The sequence below is a fragment of the Opisthocomus hoazin genome, chromosome 1 (assembly GCF_030867145.1).
Source record: "Opisthocomus hoazin isolate bOpiHoa1 chromosome 1, bOpiHoa1.hap1, whole genome shotgun sequence".
NCBI classification, from domain to species: domain Eukaryota; kingdom Metazoa; phylum Chordata; class Aves; order Opisthocomiformes; family Opisthocomidae; genus Opisthocomus; species Opisthocomus hoazin.
The window spans coordinates 103,700,976-103,724,171 of NC_134414.1; the positions used below are offsets into that span (position 1 = coordinate 103,700,976).

General features: G+C 43.8%; 1 protein-coding gene across 12 annotated transcripts in view; it reads right to left on the reverse strand.

Moving 5' to 3' along the window:
• Positions 1 to 16,896, reverse strand: part of SLC37A1 (solute carrier family 37 member 1) — a 39,902-nt gene extending 23,006 nt beyond the window's left edge. For 5 of the 12 annotated variants that reach the window (XR_012765135.1, XR_012765134.1, XR_012765132.1 and 2 more), the window contains exons 1-10: positions 16,256 to 16,349; positions 16,083 to 16,162; positions 13,119 to 13,400; positions 11,297 to 11,378; positions 10,335 to 10,461; positions 8,426 to 8,504; positions 7,449 to 7,584; positions 5,868 to 5,944; positions 3,859 to 4,025; positions 3,098 to 3,135 (exon numbers count right to left, since the gene is read on the reverse strand). Coding sequence is in view for 1 of the 12 variants with exons in the window: in XM_075431485.1 (XP_075287600.1) it covers positions 3,098 to 3,135; positions 3,859 to 4,025; positions 5,868 to 5,944; positions 7,449 to 7,584; positions 8,426 to 8,504; positions 10,335 to 10,461; positions 11,297 to 11,378; positions 13,119 to 13,174 (762 nt within the window). In the remaining 11 variants the exon portion in view is untranslated. Of the gene's footprint in view, positions 1 to 3,097; positions 3,136 to 3,858; positions 4,026 to 5,867; positions 5,945 to 7,448; positions 7,585 to 8,425; positions 8,505 to 10,334; positions 10,462 to 11,296; positions 11,379 to 13,118; positions 13,417 to 13,733; positions 13,943 to 16,082; positions 16,235 to 16,255; positions 16,350 to 16,800 lie in introns of those variants that run through there. The other 7 variants (XR_012765129.1, XR_012765123.1, XR_012765127.1 and 4 more) reach the window with 7 other exon arrangements.
• Between the last annotated feature and the right edge of the window lie 6,300 nt (positions 16,897 to 23,196).

Here is a 23,196-nt window from a genome sequence, read left to right on the forward strand (position 1 = left end):
CTTCCTTAACTTCTAAAACCACCCTCCCCGCAGCAAACAGAAGCTGTGAGCCCTATTCTCTAAGGATTTAGAATCCATTGTACTTCACAGAACACACAGGTCTGAAGAAACGTATTTGAGCAATTCAAATGGCGTACAACTTCCTAAGACAAAAGTGAATCTTCATCTGAGAATGGTCCAAGGCAGGCGGGGAAGCACTCTTATAAACCTCCTACAAGATTTGCAGATGTGAATATATGGAACACGGAAGGGAGAAGTGATGCCTTCTGCTCTGGAGAGCAAGGTTTCCAGGGAAACAGAAGGTCAAATGCATCCCTACACAATGAGACTGTGTCTGGAACAGTGATCTTGCAGCTGCCCCAGAGAAGATTAGGTCAAACACTGTCCCTTTTCTGGGACTGGGGGAAAGGGTGGTGAATGAAAGGGGAAGAAGCACCTAAAATACAAAATTTTTGTTAAAAATATCACAGCAAGTAGATATTGAATGCCAAATTTTTCCATATCAGCTCCTTGAGACATATAAGCAACATACTGTGCAGAACTCTTTAGTTATGCTATCCAGTAAAAGTGTATTTGAAACAAATAAACATTTACTTCCATAAAGCCTAACAGCAAATTCTGTAAACATTATGCTTTATAAACAGCAGCTGAAATATTCATGGGAGCATTTCTGAACTACATAAAAGCTAAGGAAAAAAATGCCTCCTGTTAGGAGTCTCTAAGAGTCACTTACAGTATTCTCATACTTGACAGAAGTTACCTTTAAGAAATGAAAGAGGATTAAATGAAAAACACAGAGCGCATTCTGAGCACACCTTATCTCACAGTAACAAACTAAGAACAGGAGTTCCACAGACCATTAAAAGTATTCAGAAGCTTTATCAGGAGTACTTCATATGAGAAGAAAAAAACCCCATTAGCTGGCAAAGAAAAGATAACACAGACTAGAAAAGTTGTCTTCAGTTACTATTCAAGAAGAAGGGAGCATTTAAAAATGTAAAAAGCCACCTATCTGAAACTATCGGGGGAGTGGTAACAAAACAGCAATCATCCCTGTACAATCTACCTGCGAGACTTGCAGCTAAAGGGCTATAGTTCACACATGCACATGTGCAGACAATCTCCATATATAATCCCCTAGCACTGGAAATCACACGTGGGATTCCCTGGGACCTTCCCTCCAACACTTCCCCTGCAGCCCTGATTTGCCCTTACTTATGAGGAACCTTAAGATCTTCTTTGCCAATCTGCCCCGGTATTCTTCCAAAGAACTAGGTGAAAATGTGCCAGACCTGATTGCCCACAGGTCCCTGGGAGCCAAAGAAGAAAGAGCCTGGAGCAAATCACTGCCCTAGGCTTGGGTCTCATGGAACATTTAAACAGAGATGAACCTGCAAACACACTCCTAAACGACAGTGGGCTACAAATGGTATTCTGTTATGAGAAGTTATACACAGCTGGTCTTCCTAATGCTCTCTTTTTTGATCCCATTCCTTGCTTTTATTTTTTCTGTTGATCTATTTGGAGTGCCTCCCTCCTCTTCTCTTGGGTCACAGCTATGCGAGGCAAGAAAGCAATAATCTTCTCGCGCAGCAGCTAAAGCTTTCTAAGGCACAGCTTTTCATCACTGACATGGCTTTCTACATTACTTAATTCTGAGTACATAAAATCTCTTATGAACTTTTGTTTCAAAAGCATTGGGCAAACATCTTGGTACCAGAGCTCAACCACTTCCAACCTACTTTTAAAATACTGTTTGAACAACCTTATGCTTATACTTACAGAGAAAGCTTTCCTTTTAGAAACAATTTTAAAAGTTATGGGTTTTGCTGCCACAATGGCACAAGGAATTATACATGCAATGTTCAGCAACCCGAAGAAAGCTTAGACATTTGCACACACACACTTCAATCCTGCTTCATCAATGCCTTAAGCGCTCAATCCTTGACGCTGGATTTTTCAAACTCTTGTGTCAAGAGAATCGCATTTTCCCTTGTGATGCCAGCAGTACGTGTTCCACGGTTTGTGTGTGTGACAGTGTATTTACAGCTTAGCAAAGTTCGCTACCTTGCCAAAATTTAAGTATAAGCTCTCATACAACAGGAAGATCCACTGCCTTGATGCCAGCAAAACGTGATTGATGCATTCTAAAAACTGTGTATTTAAAAAAAAACCACCACATATAAACAGCATTGCCATTCTTGAGGATTTCAAAATTTGACAGGCAAGCCGTAAGCAATTTAATTCTACATCACATTTAGACCTACTACAAGCAGAGGGTAGGACCATACAATGTCCAGGGGTCCCACCCCTTCCAACCCAAATTATTCTGCAATGCCACAAAAACTAAAGCATTGATTTGTCACACGACCCATACCACTAGGCACAGATTATTTCTCTCTCCTTTTCCCAGCTCTTCATTACTGACAATTTTGGTTAAATAAAGGTCATATTATACCATGACTAAACTCACTGTCACAGACTGACTGCTCCAGTCTAGTCACCTCAGCTTCATATCCATCCCTTGCTTCCTCTTTTCCCTAGCCATGTGCTCCTCCTGTCCTTCCTTCCACCCAAGGGAACACCCCACCTTCCATCCCCAATCCCACAGAAGCACGGTTCATTGATGCTATGCCAGCAAACAGGCCATTTGCTCTTTCTGCAGTGCCTAATACAGGATTCTCAAACAGTGAGACCCTTCACAGCATATGGTTGGCTGCTATCTCATTATGCTATCTCTTAAGCAAGGAAGGCAAGAGCAGGAGACAGGTCACAATGCTCTGAAGATGCCCAGGAAAACTGCAGGAAAGTAAGAAAACTAAAAAAGAAAATGAACAGTTTTACTTGGTTTACTGTAGTAAGGTCATCTATTCCAGAACTTTTGTTAAAACAAACTCATTTGTCTCTTGATTCACGTTGCTTTGACAGAAAGGAAGCTACTGGTTTACCAGCAAAGCACAGACCATTCCCTCAAGCATAGGGTCAGTTGTAACAGCCTGGCACAAAAGGGCCACATAGATTATCTGATTTCCAGAACTATCATAATAAATATGCATATTAGGAGGCAAAAATCAAAATACAAAAAGCATTCACTTACACTGGATGGTGTGCAGGAGCAACTCACATCTTTAGGATCTGAAATACAATACCACGGGTAGTTAACAGTGAAAACAAGCATAATGAATATCTCTAAAACACTTACCAGTAGTGTAATTTACCAACAATAAACCAACAGTACAGATAACACGGAAATAGTCCTGGTAGAAACATGTAACTGTAGCTTTAGGGAAAAAGAAAAGGGTGCTCCATGGTATCCTTCCCATCCCACAACCACATCAAATACTACTCAGGCAGTCCAGCTCACAGTACTGTAGTTATATCTGCAGTTGAGATAGCACAGTTACAGTAAAATAAACATTCATACTAACATCTCCAAGTCCACGTAGGGACAAGACAGGGCATTCCTTTTTAATTTCTAATTTAAAGTGACAAAACTTGCTCTATCAGCTGATTTCTGTATTTCATAACACAGAATATGGATGGCATAGGTTGAATGGTAGCACAGCACATACACTGCAGCCAGGTGGGACATTCTGCTAAGATACACTTCAACAATTGATAAAAACAGGGAACTAATGACAGGGCAGTGGAAGTGTCACTCTCAGGTATGCCAGAGTCTGAGGGTATAAACTCTTCAGATGTACACAGGTTCTTCTCCATCTAGTGTTCTAGGAAGAAGTTCTTTAAGTACTGATATAGCTTGAGGAATACACTTTGCACTGGGTCATTTAGCTTAAACAGCTGGTGTTCTTCACCCATAATGAGCCCTCCATAGTTCTACCGCATTAAAGCACTTACGTTCAATAAGAAAGAGGAAACAAACGATCCCCATCACAGCAATGATAACACCCGGCATCACGAAGGAGAGACCCCAGCACGTAGACACCCAATAAGCAGCAATTAAGGATCCCACGATATTTCCCACTGACGTGTGTGAATTCCATATTCCCATGATCAAACCTCTCCTGCATTTAAAAGAAATGTTTGTAGTGGGTTTTTTTATTATTCCAACAATAAGCATTACTCTCTCGAGACAAGTGTATAAAAAAACGACTGTTCATCTGTGGTGTCAGTGAAATATTTGGAATCTTACTGTTCTGTAACTGACCACTTCTTTACGCTACAGTCTCTCATCTGGCAATTTCAAGGCGCCTAGATATTAATAGAACTGTTCTAAATACTTCTCTGTGCATGGCAGAACTCATCCTGCATTTAATGGCATTAAAAGGCACCACTAGGGTTTGCAAGTTTTTGGAGTTTTTTCTTTGACAAATACAAGTATGCAGATGTTGTGTAGCATAGACACACTAAGTCTGATGCTTCTGGGAATGGCAAGCCCTCCTGCAAACACACTGCACCCATAACCTGATGCTTTCAGGATATGTTAGACTTCTCATGCAGAAGAAAACAATCCGTATAGGACAGGTAAAGAAAATCCAGTATTTTCTGATCACATTCTGGACTCGCTAAGCACTAGTGGAAGGTTAACACGTGTGCAAGCTTGGCTAACAGACACAAACTGCTGTCTGCCTGGAAAGCCCAGATTAAGCTGCTGTAGAATAACTCCAGCTGAGCTAATGCAAACCACAAAAATCCTACTGAAGTCATTACAGTTAGCAGGGGTTTTTTTCCTTGTAAGTCATGGGAAAATTGCCTTGCCCTCAGCAGGAGTTTACCCAATTTGAGTAGAAGCAATCTAATATGAACTAAACCAAATCTTGTCCTTTGGCTGAAGACAAGATCTGAGAGGTCTTCTCATGCTTCACAGAATTTGTAAGAAAATGAAAACAAGAACCAGATTATTGACATTCAAACCAGAGCCCTAACCACCACTCCACTATCTGGCCTCGTAGAAGTAAAGGCTGTTGCTTTGTGCAAAAGCTGAATAAATCTATTTGTTTTGCACAAAGTTGCTAATTTTGTTCACTATTGTATGACCATTATTATTCTCCGCATTTTGTAACATTAACCAAAAAGGCTGAAGGGACTATGGCAAACTAGTTTGAGCCTACATCTTCTTAACTATCTCATGATTTTATATAGAAAGCATATACTTAATTTTCATATGTCCTTCTCTTGAACCGATTGACAATAATGTTCATTCAATGGTATGTATCTACAACAGATGTCACTATAGTAGCATTACTACGTGCTACATGCATCAACCATTACCAGCGCCAACGGATATTGCATGCAGCTCTTGCAAAATTTAGGGACAACGCCTGCATGGTATGACAAAATATGAGTATAAATACGAATGATCTCTATGCAGGATTAAGGAAATAACAAAAAAAGATGATTTAAAGAAAATGACAAAAAGAAAGGTTAAATCAGTTGCCATATGTATTTTATTTTTTTAATTAATTTTCAAGTTTCTGTGAATGTGTTAGAAAAAAAGACAGACAAAAAGATACTTCTAGACTTACACTCTGACTACTGCTTTGAAATACAAATGAAAACATGGGAAATTCCACATTAAAATGGCATAACAACAGCCTTTATTGAAAGTGGGTTTAGACTGTTAATACTTGCAAGAAGTAGTCTTAATTCAATTCCGAAATATTTCATCTGAAAAATTAAACATCACACTTAAGAGCAACCACAGAATGCTGTTTTGACAGGAGACAGAATATTTCAAACCAATAGATAAACTAACCAGTGTAGCAAAGAAAACGTCTCTCAAGGATCTACCTAACTGCTCATTTCATCCCAGAAAATCACTGAAGCCAAAGAAAAATTGACTATAATATTACAGCCCATAATGTGTTGATTTGTACTTCCAAAAATTTGGATTATGTATTATTTACCTTCCTTTTCCAAACCAGTTGCCAATACATGTAACGACACTCGGCCAGCCAGTAGTTTGCACCAACCCATTAGCTATCTGAAAGTATATAAAAATAATAATAAACAAACATACCCTATAATAAGTCAGGTTCCTACACAGTTCCTGCCGAGTGCTGCACTGGCAAAAGGAAGCCTACACAAATGCTTTGAATTTAGAAATTTAGCGGGGGGTTTTGAAAGCATTCTTTTCCAAGAATAAACAACTTACAATGTTTTGCAGAGATTTTTGCTCTACCTACATCTCTCCAATTATTTTACAATTTAAAACACAAACAACTGTAATTCAATCACATGCTTAAAAAAATCACATTGCACTGAACTGAACAGAGAAACAAATTCCCCACACTCAAACAGTTACATAATACTTCTTTCAACTTGAACATACAGCAAAGCATGTTTGCAACCAAACAAAGCGAAAAAAAGAGAAAACTTTAGGGGAGACTGGATAACTTTGAACATTAACTTTAAAATGCTTAACAGACACCTGTAAATAAACTGAGAAGAGAAACTTAACTTACTATATTCAGGCTGAAGTAAGAACTATTTCAGCCTCCATGCTGCACAGATCATAACTCTAATTCATCTCAACTCCTAAAAAGCTCCCTACCTAGGATTACACATTAGCACAAAGATCACAGTACAGTAATTCACATGTACAACAAGCATTTGAACACGCAACAAAACAACCTCACCCTACCCAACAGAAACTAACTAGGCTGGTGGTGAGGCTCCACTCCTGGTATTACAGGACTCACTGACCCCATCGCAATGGTAGAGATCGTTAGCTCAACCCTAAAGGGGCCAGCTCCTGCCTGGGAAACCACACAAGCCAAAAGCGCTGGCCCAGTAACATGGTTAAACAGATGACTTGGTGAAATGGTTATAAAAGGTTGCAGTACCCAAGTTAGTATCGCTGCGTGCCACGTTGCACAATGCCACGCAAACGCGCCAGCGGTGAAAGCGCTACTGGAACAACACAAAGAAAGCAGCAGTGCAAGGTGCAGATCTGTCCTAAATGATTCAGAAGGGCTAACCATATCCTGGTCCTGACCTAAATTCCATTTTAGGTCCATCATAAATATTCTTGTGATGCCTGGTTAGATCTACAAGTGCTCTGAAATATCCCACACAATGAATCTCGTTACAGAAGCTGCCTGTTCTCAGCCACACCAATGTGGGAGACTGTTCATCATTTCCTGCAGAGAAAGCCAGGATGCGTCACTCAGGTCTTGGCAGACTGACAAAAGTAAATACATTTGTTTTAAAACTCGCCCACAATTAAGCTTGCAAAGATTTGATCACCGATTTGACGCAGACTGAAACACTTCAATTTGTTTTCTTCCACTAAAAGAAAAACATTTTTCAGAAATAAAATTTGGGGCTATCCACTTTGTCATTTCTGCCCGTCATCAACGACAATGCATGCCAGCATTTACGTCCTCCCATCCAACCACTAATCACCATTCGCAACTGAAAAAAACCCAGTACAACACCAAACAGCACCATGGAAACTCAGAGTATCTAAATAACATCGTGCCTACCTGGGCCATTATGTAAAACCACAGATTATGTATATTATAGAAATAACCCAATCCAAACATTGCAGTGAAGAGTCCGCTAGCAAGCATCCCGACTGTCAGATAGTACCGGATAGGTAGCCGTTCTCCTATTATTCCACTTGGAATGCGGAAGGAAATAAAAAGAAAGGCAATAATCACAAATGAGATCATACCCTAAGCCTTCACAAATCAAGAATATTTTGTGTTATTTAATTCTGGTTGAGGAGAAACTTTACTGGTAACTGCTGTTTTTCTTCACAGCAGTAAACGAGTGATTTCTAGCACTTGACAGAAAAAACCCAAACATTTCATGTTGCCTACTTGCCAAGCACTGACATCTGCACAACCATCTTTCAGGGAGATACTCACCTGGAGCAGACTGGAAGACATTGACTTACAGAGTAATTTTCCAAATGACCCATAATGTGGCACATCTCCAGCCACTTAAAGTGAGACTTGCCTCCCTTCCTAATGATTCTGGTTCTGAAGGTTCACTCAATGGTTTTAGTCAATAAAAAGAAGCACCTCCAGACAGCAGCTAATATTGCACATTTTAAGATGGGTTTGGTATTGTTTTTTAGGAGGTGTCTGCTTCTGTCCTTTGACAGAGAAAGCCAGGGCAATCAGTCCAGTCTACATGTGCAAGCTGGAGACTGATAAAGTTTGAGGACATATATTCCAGCGTGTATTTCTTCACATTCCATATGAAGGCTAGACTGCAAGCTGGAAAGCATTCAAGCACAAGGCAGTCAGGATGGGTGCAGGTAAGAAGCTTTTCGTGTACCAACAGGTATGATACCAATAGGGATTCAGGATGAGGTGTATTTTCTCCTCAGCAACAAATTCTCAGTTCCTTTATCAGAAACTTTACAGCACGAAAGGACAATACCTCAGAAGTAGCAGATCCTCATAAATTAAGAGTAAGTGATAAAGCAGATTTCCAAGAGACTGAGGTTTACCTTAAATACATTCCAACTGCATACGCACAGAGAAACGAGTAATCCAGTGCTCCCAGTAACTGCTTGTAGTTGCTCTTATCTAAGAAGAATTTTCAAAGCAAATTATCAGTTTAAGTGTACCAATAACTTCCCATCCATTTTTACACATTACAAGAAAAATGTTAGTGAATGTGTACTAACAATTTTCAATAGGCATTTTTAGACTTATGCATGCATTTTGCAAAACATTTTATTTAACCAAAAAAACCTCTCTCTGGAACTGACCCTTTTGCCTGTAACGTATTAGGAGAATATTAGTAGCCCCTTTCTTAATTACACCTTATTCGAAACAGCATTTTGGAAGAGAAGAAACATCAGTTCTTAACAAGGTGCCCTTTTCTTATAGGTCCTTAGACAAAAGAAGACCTGTACTTTAATGGACTTTATTAGAAGTAGAAAGGTGTTGCAAATGTGTGAGGTTCTAACAGTCAAAATGGCTAAAAAAAAAAAAAAAAAAAATCCATCATCATATAGTATTTTAAGGAATCAGCTTAATATATGTATTTTAAATGGTTAAAGCCTTTCACATTTCATTTTCCAGCTCATTAGGCACACAGATAGAAGTCTTGTACAGCAAATGACCACAATCACAACTAAATGGGACTTGCTGGCAGGATGGAGGGAGCAGGAGGGTGTCCACCAGACAGAAACACCAAGTCTAGCCTCAAGAAACCTGAGCTCATGCCAAGAAAGACAGTTTGTGTATTTGCAAGGAGCCACAATTCCCATTGACTTTAAGAATAAAGTCACAGTTACTAAAGCATTCCTTCTTTCAGTGTTACTCCCAGCTTGCCAGCTATGTTGCCTGAAAAACAGAGCTGAAAGAACAAGTCTAGAGTGCCATCCCAAAGGAGCAGCTTTGCAACAACCTGTGTGTTCATGGAAAAAAGAGGACACTGTCTCCATTAAGAAAGCTAACTTGTGTTTTAGACAAGCAAGCTCCATCTCCCCTTGGTCCAGGGACAAGAAACAGCAACCAAGTTTAACTGCATCCCAATACATTTGGAAACTTGTGGGACTAAATAATTTCAGCAGAAAGATTACCTTGCAGCAGGCAGTTAACACACAGCAAACCCAGAGCTCAGATCTTTAATTATCTTTGAACGGAGCAGGACTTTTTTTTAATTGCTAATTAAAGAATAATTAGAATGGATAGCTAGATAGACCGGAGTGGACTGGCACACTGACAGAATGGACTATTCTACTTCATTGATGTTCCTGATAGTGATAAAAGTGTCAAGGAATGATTCAAAAATCTCTATTAAATTCAGACGCAATTAAATTCAGCTTTATTTGTAAGTAGGCAAATATTTTTTCTATTTCAGTGAAAGGCCAGGTTCACAAGTTATTCAGTAAGTTGTCAACTCTATGCTGCTATAAAGTCTCCCACTTTTCTCCATTAAAATGGAGAGAAAAATATTCTTTCTGGCAGATAAGGACTCTGAAAAGTTTCAATTTAGATAAACACCACGTAATTTCATTTAAATGATTGCTGGATCTTGAATTAAAACCGCAGAAAATTATGATGATTTATTTTATTTTTTCACCCTCTTTTTCCTTTATAGACAGTCCAAAGACAAATCCTGTCTTCTGACTTAAAATTGATCTACTGAAACCTTCCCACAGCCATGACACGTAAAATAATGTCAGTTAAGTGATTTTAAGTAGGAGAGACATCATAAGGTAGGTTATAACTTCACTTTCTTTGGAAAAATCAGTGAGAACATAGAAAACAAAACACCCTTCCCCTACACATCCCCTGAATCCCTCCACACATGAAGACGACATAGCACACGGCAAATAACCTAATTATGAATATCAGCTCCTTATTATGAAGGAAAAAACCAAACTCAATAAAAACAAGCCTTACCAAATGGCTCCCAGCCACACTGAGATACATTAGATGGCTTTCTGACAGGCTGAATCCCGGCAGCATACTCTTTGTAGGAGTTGAGTTCAACTTCATGTGAAGCAGCGCAATGCTTATGCAGCTCTCCCTGATACAGAAAGGAAATTTGAAAATGGAAAATTCACTTGTGACTGCTAATCCCCATACAGCAACAAATTTAACAATTCTAGTTCTATATGAACCTGTGTCAAACCCACTGAAATCAGTAAAATTGTTAGCTGTTATTAATTGCTTGGTATTTTGCTGGGTGAAGTCACCATTACATGAAAGAGTAATTACATGGTTAGAAGCAACACGCTATAGTGAATTGGTGTTTCCAATACTGCAGAATATCAAAATTCTTCATTAACATCAAGCTACTTTGCCCACTGTTACTCATAAATTACATACAATACAGCCCTGGGCGATTTGATTTGTGTTTGGCAAGTTATACAGGCCGAAGATTAAGCTAACTAACCTAGAATTGGATAATATTTTGACACCGGCTTCACTGGGGACAGGGTCCCAAGTGTACAACCACGACTATGATGCTCAACAGTACTCAGAACAGTCTTGTAAGCCAGTGGAATTTTATCACGTTCAACTCACCAATTACGAACAACTTCTCTCAAACATACAAATGTAAACCTGTAAACTCTGAAATATCTATAAGTAGATTAATTCACATGAATTAACTGCAGGCATAGCTGTTTCAAGTCTTAAGCCCAAAGATTAGATGTATAGGCAATATTCTAGGCGTGGTCTCACTAAAGTTTATCAAGTAAATGTCACTGCGTACTAGCTTTATCAGTTTTTCATCTTTTAAACCATTCCTTTTGTGAAAGGCAGCGTTAAACTTTAACTTGGAAATACTGAAAAAGACGGCTACTTCCGTGTTTGACAGGAGTAGAAGGATGTTTAAACAAGGACGCAACCTTGCTTACCTTAACTATACTAATAGGTTTCCTTGATAAATGGAAGCTGGCATACAACAAGAAAGTGAGAGAGAAAATGAAGGCTCTATACCTACAATACAAAAAAAAAGGAGTATTTTAAAATTATTTTATTTGGATTTACTTTTAGCACTAATTTACATAAAAAACATTACACAAGTCTGGTAATCTTGGAATAATGGAGAGAACTTTTTTCATGTTCTCTAACAGCCAGCAGAACCACCAGAGCAGTTACGCTGCTTTACATCATCTGCTCTGATCTGGCTTTGGGAGGGAGCTTGGTGGCACACAGGCATGGGCAGGACAACTGGGCAGTGCCCTGGAGACCACAGAGCTGATCTGCCTTGTTTACAACCTTCATTTGGGGGCTACTAAAAGGCAGTTCAACATTAAACGTACTGATAATCAGATTTCACATTTCACTGTCTCGTCGGGTTTTCTGATACGATTGGGACATAAATGATGGCTCTGAATTGTTAGTTTGGCTACTGTGAGTTATTACTTCTTTCTTTCCTCACTGCTTTTAGAATTTTGCTTTACTTCTGCCTTCCTCTGTATCAACAGAAATAGGCCATTTCTAGAGACAGATGGGCGACTGACACTGTCTGTGTGAACTGTCAGCTGGAGCACATGAATACAATTAACCAGCTCTGGGATCGGGAAGGAATTTTCCCTTGTACCTCACTGGCATCCTTGGGTCTTTCTCTGCAGTTCCTCTGAATTAAAAGGGCATCTCAAACTCTGCGTCACCACAAGCATTAAACAAAGATAACAATCCGATCTATTCTCTACCTGCAGCACGTTTCAGCTGTTTAAGAAGGAAAGCGTTTTGTGGATTTGTGCTTTTAACAATACACAGAGATCAGAGTGTATCTACTCGCTCCTTCTAGCCTTGATCTTAAAACTAACATCTGTAAATAAAAGTACATATATATATACAAGGATCTGATATCACACAGCCTACTATGGTCCGTAATTTCTAATTAACCATTTTCAATCATTTTCTGCATTATAAACTTTTACGCAACAAGGGTCCTGTTTTCTAGTTCTGGCATATTGACAGAGACATTAAAAAAAAAAAAAGAGTTATCCCACGAGTTGAGTTATTCACCCCGACAGCAGAACACATCCTCGTAAGTGATAAAACTGAAATGACTTTGTCCTTGCTGCTCTGCTAGAGAAAGCACGTGATAAAATTGGTCAAATGGGAAGTGCCTGGTCTTTCATTTGTTATTTTTTTGTTACTCACACACAATTGACTCAGTAGTCTATCTCAGAGGGCACAAGAACTGATGCCATCTGACTTCCAGGATTAGTTTTCCTAAAGCAAAGAGTTTTTGGTTTTGTTTTGGGTTGGTTTTATTTGTTTGGGGTTTGGGGTTTTTTTTTAATATTACAGTAGCAAGAACTAAAACTGTCCTTCCACAAGTCTATGTTACACACCAAATTATGGGGGAGAAAATACACTTCTGGTCAAGAAAAGAAACCTAACCTTGAGCACCCCTCCCACCTAAGAGTTTGAAAATAAAAATCTGAGATTTATCCCTTCATATACATATGTTGCAAAAAAAAGGACAAAAGGAGAAATTCTTTAGCACACTTGACTGGTAAGGGTCTGCCTGGGTTCCCCCAACAAAGTATCTCACTTTTTAAATGTCAGTAATATTTATTTATTATACAACTGACTATATTATCTTGAAGTATATATTAAGCAATGAAAAATCAAAAATAGAGCAAGGCAACAGTATTATCTTCCTCAGATACAAGCTCATGTTGTCCAAAACAAAGATCACCACCATACTTCAAGACTTACCACTGATCTCGTGAAAATGAAGTGATGAAACGAATTCCAGGAGGAAGCTGAGCCATCTACTCTACAGCTGGTATCAAATTTTCGGTGACACAATTATGTACTTGTGACAACGTTATCTGTTCTTCAGAATGTGTAACAAAGATTCTCCCAGAGCCGTGTGATGCCAGGCCGTTAACAAACGTGGAAGATATGCTGCTGAGCTGATCTCCCTGTAGGTTTTTTTCCTTATACCTTCAGTCACGACGTGGCAAATGCTTCACTCTGCCTTTGTTAATTGCTGATCTTCAAATAAGAGAAGCTGATAAGTAAATATTCTTATCAGGTTATTGTAATATTCTCTAATCATAACATTTGAATCAGCAATTATCTATTTCAGAGACAAGTTATTACCACAGCTAACCTTCCAGACATCAAAAATGTAATGGAGAATTTTAAGCCAATATAAATCGTAGCCTTTTCTGAATTTTATCATATATAATCTATTTTGAGAAGTCAGCATGCTATAAAGCAGCGGGCACACAAGGGAAAGATGCACTTAGAACAAGATCTAAAGACAGCTGACGTCAAAACACTCTTCCTTTTTCCCAGAAAAACTACAAACAGGCAATTCCTCACCTTACAAAGATCAATTTTAGCACATCAGAAACATTCATGAGGTTGAAGTTCATTCAGAAATGACTGCAGTGTTTTCAGCCCAGAACAGAGACTCCTCCAGCTTGACAGTAGGTACTGCTGAACAATGCTGCCAGCAAGTCTTGACCTCTTTCAACCCAATTTCCCTGTCCCAGTATCAGTGCTGCATAAAGCACCACATCGTCAGAAAGCTTGGAAAAGAAAAAAAAAAAAAAGTATTTTTCCCCTACACTAGCTCATCCAGCACAAGGGAGAAGGCAGGCTCACGTGTGTACGTGACATGCAGGGAACAGTGAAACTGTGGCAGTATGAATTCACTTTGGTTTAAAAATCTTTTAGAGTTCCTCCTGTTTCTTCGAATTTGGGCCAGACATCCTCAACAGAAGAAGACTGAGAGCACCTTTATCACAGGTTCTTCAACAGGAACTAGCTGCACTGTTATTTCGCAGCAAATCCGAGCCAACTGTTGAGTAAGATGACAAAAGGCACTGTAGGCAAAAGGTGTGACTGCAACTCACGCGTGCCAAGCCGAGCCTCCCCCTGTGCTAACAGCAGAGCCACCCCAGCAGGACGCCAAATAACATACCAGGGTCTGCAACACCACCCCACCCTTAACACTCCCAACGGGAAGCCGGCAGGATACAGGACTAGCTCCCCTGGTAAACAACGGGAGGAGAGCGAAAGCAAAATCTCCTTTGAAGACAACACACCTGCCAAGACCAAGGGTTTGTCTTAACGCAGGAATTTTAGAGGCTGCCACAGGGCAGCCAAAGGCATGAGCCTCTTTCCTCTCATCTTACAACAGAAATGAAAACTACTCCTCAGCCAGCTGAATGATGACACCAAGCAGCATCTGCTGTGTCAAAGCTGAGGACTTGAAAGCTTCACTATCCGCATAGGCTTCTTTCCCAGGAATGGAGGAAAACTACCACCTCTTCACATACCAGAGCATCCCACCAAAAGATCAAGGGTCTGCTCCCTTATGCGAACACATTTTTGTCATACCTTTAATTTTTCCTCAGTGGTCCGGTTCAGCTTGACACTTCCCTCCCCTAAAGTGAATTGACTTGCTAATCTTGTCTGGCACGTTCCACCTCCTCCCCTGCATCAGGTAACTGGCTGTGCAATTAATCGGCAAACCCATAATCATTCCCACCCAATATGCATGTCCTACCTCCTCTCTGAGGCTGCAGGGACAAGCCTACACCCTCCTCTCCCAGCCTCAGCTGCGGGTCCCTGCCTCCCTCTGTGTCAGACCCTGTCATCAGAGAGCGATGGTTCAGGCAGCTGACCCATCAGAAAACCTGTCCTGAGAAACAACTGATCAGATAAGAGAATTTTACCTCGCTCCGCGGCCACAAAACTGATACACAGGATGACCCCGAAGCGGGTCTGCCCCTTACAGCCACAGCTACCTAGTTAGGTCAGCTGAACTCTAATTTCAAGCCAACAACCGCTTGTCAGTAATTGCGTGTTTGGTTGAGACAAGCTGTGGATAGCTCGAGTGGGAGAAGAAAGGGAAGAAGAGGTGGGCACATGCAGCCCAGCAGAGGAGTGAACTTTTCTTCCAGCAGTAACACATCTGTTCCAGGGTGGTCCCAAGCCCCATCTCCCCTCGCTCACGGTTGTCCCAAACACCAAAACTGTTATTTAACTGGCTGCATTTTAAGTGAGGTGACAGAAATATCTACCAGGAAAAAAGTGAGAGGCCAGCAAAGAACAAAAATCTGGGGTCATAAACCTCTTTAAACAGCTCTCCATACAATGGGGCAAGGCAGTTGTCATCACATAAAAGTAATTGTTTAGCAGGTTACTATTTAACAGATCTAGCGTAAGCAGAAAAAGACTTCACACATCTCACCAAAAAGGTTTCAATACTAAGTGGTCACACAAGGCTGCTCATCTGTACACCTGCTACACAGAGCATACTCACACCACCTCCTAACAGCGCATCCTGGCCGTAAATCCAGAGTCACAAGCCCCTAGCAAAGACAACGGGGCCATCAGCGTCATTTAGAGAACTGCACCTTAAGGTGCAGTTTCATTTTATCTACCGCAGGCAGAGAGACCCAAGTTCTCATTTACTCCTCAACAACTTATCTCTGTCCCTATATATCCGTCAGTTCCTCTGACATTCATGTGCTTTTAATAAACAAACAAAAACTTCCCCCGCAAAAGCAAAGAAACTTGCGGCAATAAAACTCATGATAACAGGTCATAAAGACTGCATCCTGCTGCGGATCGAACCAAACTTTAAAACCAAGCCATTCTCCAGACACGACACAAACAGGCGACAGCACACAGCCTGTGGTTTACCAACACATCCCTTACATTTCCGTTTCACCAACGAAGCCCAAGGCCAAGCCTCTCGATCCGGTTTTCCGCTCTGTCATTCTCAGCAACTGCCGCACCTGAGAGGGAAAACCCACGCTTTGGCTTCCTCCTCGCCGCGCTGCCACGGATGAAAACCAACGTCCAGGCACTTGCTTTGAATTCGTATTTACCTTCCAAGCCCCGCACTGCTTCTCCGGGCTTCCCGCCGCGCCGGCTGAAGCACAGCTCCCTCCCCGCCCCAGCAAAGCGCGGCCCTCCGCGACCGGCCTCCCCCGCCGCGCACCCCGCCAGCGCCGCGCCCCCGGGGAGAGGCCGCGGGGCCCTGCCCGGCTGGGCGTGCGCGGGCAGGAGCGGCGGGGAGCGCCAGCCCTCGCCCGGGCGGCCGCGGGGAGGCGAAAGGCCCCTCACACCCGCGCACCTCAGCCGCCAGCCCGCCGGCTTCCGAACCCCGAACCTCCCGCTTAAGGCGGAGAGCGGTTCGCCCCGGCTGAACGGCGGCGGGCGGGAGCCCCTGAGAGCCGGCGGTGAGACCGCGCCGGGGCCCCGGGACCCTGCGCGGCCAGGCCCCCCACGGCCCAACCCGGGCACCAGGGCCGCGAGGTGCCGCGGGCAGCCCTCCCCGCGGCGGGGGCGTGAGGCCGCTCAAGGCCGTCCCCGCTCCGCCCCCGCCGCGGGCACGGCAGGTGCAACGGCCGCCCGCCCCCGCCGAGCCTACCCGCTGCCGCCGCGCTCGCCCTCCCGCCGCCGGTAGCTTCCTGCTTCCTGCCTGGCCTGCGCCGAGCCGGGCCGGGCCGGTTGCGGGAGCTGCGCGGCGGGGCCGCTCTGCCCGCGCCCCTCCCCGCCGCGCCGCGGCGGAGGAGGGCGGCCCGCGGCGGCGGGGCTCGGCGCGGCGGGGGCCGCTCGGAGTCCGGCCGTGCGCTGGTCCGTGCCGGCAGCGCGCCCGGCGGAGGCTGCGGGCCGGCTCCGTAGCGCCCGGCGAAGCCTGCGAAGGGGACCGCCGCGCCCGGCCCGGCCTCCCGAGCTGGTGCTGCCCGCCGTCCCCGCCGACCCGCCCGTCACCCCGGCGCCATCCCCGGGCAGGTCCCGGCCCGGAGCGGGTGCTCCAGCGACTGTGTTTCTGGTGCCAGACCGCAAAAGGCCAGGAACCGGGCGCCAGGTCGTCTGAAAACTGAGGGGGGAAACCGGGTGGCGTTTCTGTCAGAAATCAGTCATGCCTGTATTTTCTTTGCCTCCTGGTTTCCTGGTGCTGCGGTGCGTTTCCGTAGCCAGCAGCCGTGTGTGTTTCAAAGCGGAGTAACTCAGGTGGATGCGCAGGTCGAGGTGCAGGTGTGTGTCCCTGCTGTGACCACCGCACCAGAGCGGGTCACTCCACGCCGCTGACTCCATCGAAACCCGGGTAGCTGCTAACAGTTACCTTGTGTGGGTTTTAGTTGTCTGTGTAACCACTGGTCCCCTGCAGAGCATCACCTGTCCGGCACGAGCAACCCGCTTACGGCACTCGCTAAAATGTTCAGTTTGGTTTTGTCTCTTCCCTCTCCTCTTGCACTGCCTGTGCCTCTCATACCAGTAAAACACTTTGACTCCCAGCGTGACATCACTCCGGCCCCACAGGTCAAACGCTTAGACACGTGCTGGGCTTTGCTCCACAATCCCGTCTTCCCTTCACTTTCTCGTGGTCGGTAAGCAAGCCCTGCTCCCTCCCAGTAACATCCGCAGGACCGGAGTCTCGGAGTCGCAGGAGACCATTGCAGTGCAGGTGGGTGTTGCACAAGCTCCTGCTTGTAAGCTCGTCACTGGCAGATGCCGATTCCTGCTCGGGCTCACATCCTTCTAGCTGAGATCTGTAAGCGGCAAATGACACCACGCTTGGTGGACGACAGGTTGACCAAGAGCCAGCAGTGTGCCCTGTTTGCCAAGAAGGCCAATGGGATCCTGGGGTGAATTAAGAGGAGTGTGGCCATCAGGTCAAGGGAGGTTCTTCTCCCCCTCTACTCTGCCCTAGGGAGTCCCCATCTGGAGTGCTGTGTCCAGGTCTGGGCTCCCCAGTTCAAGAAAGATGACGAGCTACTGGAGAGAGTCCAGCGGAGGGCTATGAGGATGATGAGGGGGCTGGAGCATCTCTCCTATGAGGAGAGGCTGAGGGAGCTGGGCTTGTTTAACCTGAAGAAGAGAAGGCTGAGAGGGGACCTTACAAATGCCTATAAATATCTGAAGGGTGGGTGTCAGGAGGATGGGGCCAGACTCTTCTCAGTGATGCCCAGTGACAGGACAAGGAGCAATGGGCACAAACTGAAGCACAGGAAGTTTCGTCTGAACATGAGGAAGAACTTCCCTCTGAGGGTGATGGAGCACTGGAACAGGCTGCCCAGGGAGACTGTGGAGTCTCCTTCTCTGGAGATATTCAAGACCCGCCTGGATGCGGTCCTGTGCAGCCTGCTCTAGGTGACCCTGCTTCAACAGGGGGGTTGGACTGGATGACCCACAGAGGTCCCTTCCAACCCCAAATATTCTGTGATTCTGTGATTTTGTGAATCAGATGTTAAAGAAAAAGTTTCACATCGTCTCCCCGAATGCTACAAAGTTCCAACTTGAGAAGCTAATGTACTGCTCTTGATTAGCATCAATCTTATCAAGTTGCATCAGGGGAGGTTCAGATTGGATATTAGGAAAAATTCCTTTACTGAAAGAGCAGTCAGGCATTGGAACAGGCTGCCCAGGGAAGTGGTGGAGTCACCAAAAAATGTGTAGATATGGCACTTCAAGACACGGTTTAGCAGGCACGATGGTATTGGGTTGATGGTTGGACTTGGTGATCTTAGAGGTCTTTTCCAACCTTAATGATTCTATGATTCTAAGGAGTGGATTTTGGTTCACAGATTAAAGCAAAAGCCACTAATCAGCATCAAAAGGTCTTGCATTAACACAGCTTTTGCAGAACTGTCAGCATGTAGTATACAACAATCCATAATTTCATCCAGCGTCTCAGGGAAAGGGCAGTGCGTAGCTGCTTTTTGACAATACAGTCCCATGTCCTTTGTGAATGCCAAAGAAAAATAATCTGCCCCAGACCCCCATCAGCTCAGCTGAAATGGCTGATGCCCTGGGTAGTCGGACTATGTTCAGCCGAGCTGCTGTTGCTCTCCACATTCACTGTCCCCTGTGTGGTGGTGCAGGAACTGGACAAGGAAATACGTCAAACCTTGTTACTCTTCTGATCAGGCTTATGATGCCATCATCTTACGGAGAGGGCAATTTTTTCCCCAGGGCGGAAAAGCACACGCTAACTTCAGATATAAATGGGGTAATTACAGCCAGAGCAGAGCATCTATGCATGTTGGTGTTTGTCATTTCTGCTGTAACACCCATTTAGCAGCGACAAAATTAGATGGGGAATGCTCCTCTCGGAAAAGAGATTTGCGTGAATCTCGTCGCTGCGCTGTTGCACCGGCACGGGAAGGCACCCAGGCACCGTCTCGTCTCACTGGCACGGGCACACGCAGAAATGAAGCTTTGTCTCTTTATAGCAGAAAAGGTCAGACCCGCTGCAGTGCATTTGTTTGTACACATGATTAGCCATCCCAAATTATCACAATAACTGTCGTCATCATGCAGAATCCTCATATTTTTTAAATTTATTTTGGCTTGGCCCTTTTTAAGTTCCTTGAAGAACTTGACCTTGTTGTGTATCTTTCTATCTTCAGTTACAAGCCTCTTGCAAAAAGCATGAGCCAAACAGTCACACAGAGCCCTGGTATTTTTCCTACTTAAAGTAGAAACTGCATCTCCCATTAAAATAATGGTCCCTTCGAATCCATGCCTCTAACGCCACTGAAACCTTCTGGCTGCCACACTTGGCACAGCTGCTCTCTCTCTGCTATGCCAGTGCTGGCCACCAGCAGCTGCAGTTGCCAGAAGCCATCAGAGGAGTTGAGAACTCCGAGAGAAGGAGCAGAATGAGCTTGTGCTGCTGGTTGCACCACAGCCTGCTGATGCCGAGTACCAGAGCAGGGCCAGAGGTCCCTCGGGGATAAAAGGAGATCTACAGCCAGGAATGAATGGTAAAAAACAGAACACACACACAAAAAGTTTAAAAACAGCATATGTAGTCTAGAGCCTCACAGGAAAAAGTAGAAAGGATGTTTTGCCGGTTCCTTCCTAAAAGGAAATGCAAATGAAGGATACGGTCCAGTAAATGGTTGTAGCCGGTAGAAAGCGTGGCAGCAGCTTGGCTTTCTAAGCCTCTGGCAATGTTTGTGTAGAGGAAACAGAAAAGGGCGTGTTCTTGTCTGCAAAACCAAACAGAAGTGAAGATGTATGAGTTTACAGATGCTTACGCAGGCTTCAGCTGGCGCCTCTCTCAGAAAAGCTAATCTAATTTCCCAGTTGACGGTCAAATTTTACTTCCCCTGAACAAGAGTGGCGCTCTGAACTCCTCAAGCCCTGACGCAGCACAACACTTCGCAGTGTTGGATGTCAGCGCAGTCTTTCCTTTGTTGGATAGGTGATGCTGGCAGAATGCAGACCAATGCATCCTTTAGCTGATTAATGTATTTATTTTCTTTCTGGTGAATTGCATGAGCATATTTTATGATTTGTAATTGCACAGATGGAAATGGCTAATCTGTTTAGCCACGGAGTGATCTGTTTGTCTTAGAGGATCAGAAAAGTTCACAACTTCTTTACATAATAATGGGTTGTTAAATAGTATTTTACTATATAAAAATTGATATTTACTTACACTTTATTCCGCATGAGTAGCAGGATTCTGAGGACTGATATAATCACAGCTTTTAGTTGCCTGTATTAATTTTATATGCTTTGTTTTCCCAACAGAGCATCTGGGATATTGTATAAGCAATTCGCATCAACACTGGGTGCAATCCAAATATAACCTGCCAATGAGAATGAAAAAAAAAAGAAATATCCAAAAGAGCCAAAAAAGAATGGTGCTGCGAAGGCTATGCCTGTGTGTACAGGAGTGGGCAGATACAGCCCTGCTGTGGTGCCTCTCAGAGAGGGCTGGAGGTAAGCCAGCTGTGGTCTGGAAGCCATCCAGCACACTATGCCCTGCCTGTTGAGGAGAAATTCTAGTACTGGCACAGCGCCACGCTAATATGACTACACAGTTTCCAGACTTGTACTTTCATTGCATCGAGCTTGCCAGAAAGCCGCTGAAAATCACCAGTCGGTATCTTTAGGAAAAGAAACCGGTGGACAAGATCACTGCGCCAGCACAGCCTTTTCCCCAGCCGGAGCAGGATGGTACCTGCGTACTACAGGGCACTTAGGAAGAAAAGAACCTACAGCACGTGGAACATGGAGGGGAGGGCAGCAGAATTGCCTCCAGGCCTCCTGCATAAAGATAGGTATTGCTATGACTGCAGGAGACATTTAGGAATAACGGCATTGATTTGAGCCCTGTGAGTTGCCTATCAGTCTCCGGCGCCATTCAGAAAAATGAGATCAGGAGTGCTGACAGTATGCCACGCTAACTCTCCCCAGGGCTTTCCAGAAGGGTGGAGAGTAGCACCATCAAATCACCTCATGCCGTCTACGGAAAGGTCTGTTAAAAAAGCAGTTATAGCAGCAGTGGTGTCTACTGGGGTAGGATCTACTGGCGGGAGTCCTGGGCAGACCTGCTGCACGTGACCTGTTGCTGCAGGGACCAGCAGCCCCTTGCAGCTAGGACCGAGGTTCACTGGTTAGATACCCGGATCAGCTCTCATACCTTCAGCCACCTGCTCGCAAGAAAATGAACAAAAATGTACTGAGAACACAGAATTTAAAAAAAAAAAACACAACCAAGCTGTATTATCATAAATGGAATCTGTAAAACAATATATAGAACAACTTGCATTACAGAAGAACATCTATTTTGAGGAACTTGCCTTGAAAAATTTAATTCTGCTTTCAGCGGGAAATCATAGAATCATAGAATCATAGAGTAGTTTGGGTTGGAAGGGACCTGATAGATCATCTAGTTCCAAACCCCCTGCCAAGGGCAGGGACACCTTCCACTAGACCAGGTTGCTCAGAGCCCCGTCCAACCTGGCCTTGAGCACTGCCAGGGAGGGGGCAGCCACAGCTTCTCAGGGTGATGAGTGGGCAAGACGGGAGAGGTTCTCTTATTACTTTGCCCTTATATCTACTCTTCTTAAGTTGCCTGGACAGCTGAGTGGAACTGCAAGAAACAAGTGCTACGGAAACAATTGCTGAGGAGTAACCAGATTGAAACAGGCAGGTAGACTACTGATAGATTTAATTTCTCCATGCCTGCAGACTTGATCACTGCAAGGCAGTTATATGAAAAGGGAGGACTGAAGCATGTTTTAACAGAAACCAAGCTTCAGAACAGCTACAAATACCATGGTAAAATAGAAAGCAGACCACAACAGAGAGCTTACACTAAAGCAATTGTCTTACAGGTCATGTATAAGAAGATGAAGTGCGAAGGTATTCAAGCTGACAGGAACGAGGAGGCAGCAAATCAGTCCCATCTACCTCAATCGTTTCATTCTTCTCTGTTGCATTCATTCTGAGTTACCAGGTTAGGACTTCAGGTGGTACGGACAAAAGGATTGGGCTGCTTTAGCTTTATGTCATTACAAACTGTGCCTAAATAAAGAAGCTTAGGTTTGGGGCTTTGTTTATTTAACAAAACAAAACTCACTTCCAGAAAGAAGTAGAGAAAAATGTAATACTAACACTGCTTTGTTCTTACACTGACCATAAGATGATTTTTCATCCCATGAATGCCAGCTGCTTTCTTGATAGCAGTAGTAATGCTGACTGTCATAAAAGTCTTGAGAAAAGACCTGAGCAACAATTTCCTAAATGGAATAGAAGTGGCCTGTATATGTCCCTATTGTGCTTTAGTGGAAAGGGAAACCCCATATGCAAAAGAAAGACTTGACAATTTTCCCAAATGTCTGAAGAATGGAATGCGCTCTGTACTTCAAAATGAGCAGTGAGGTCCAAGAAAAGGGAGGCAGGGTGTAAATACAGCAGAACTCTTTCCCTTGGGTAATCTGCAGGAGGGAATTGACAGGTTATATTTAGCCAAGATGCAGAAAAAGTATTACCAGTATTTCAAGAACGGCTTTCATACAAA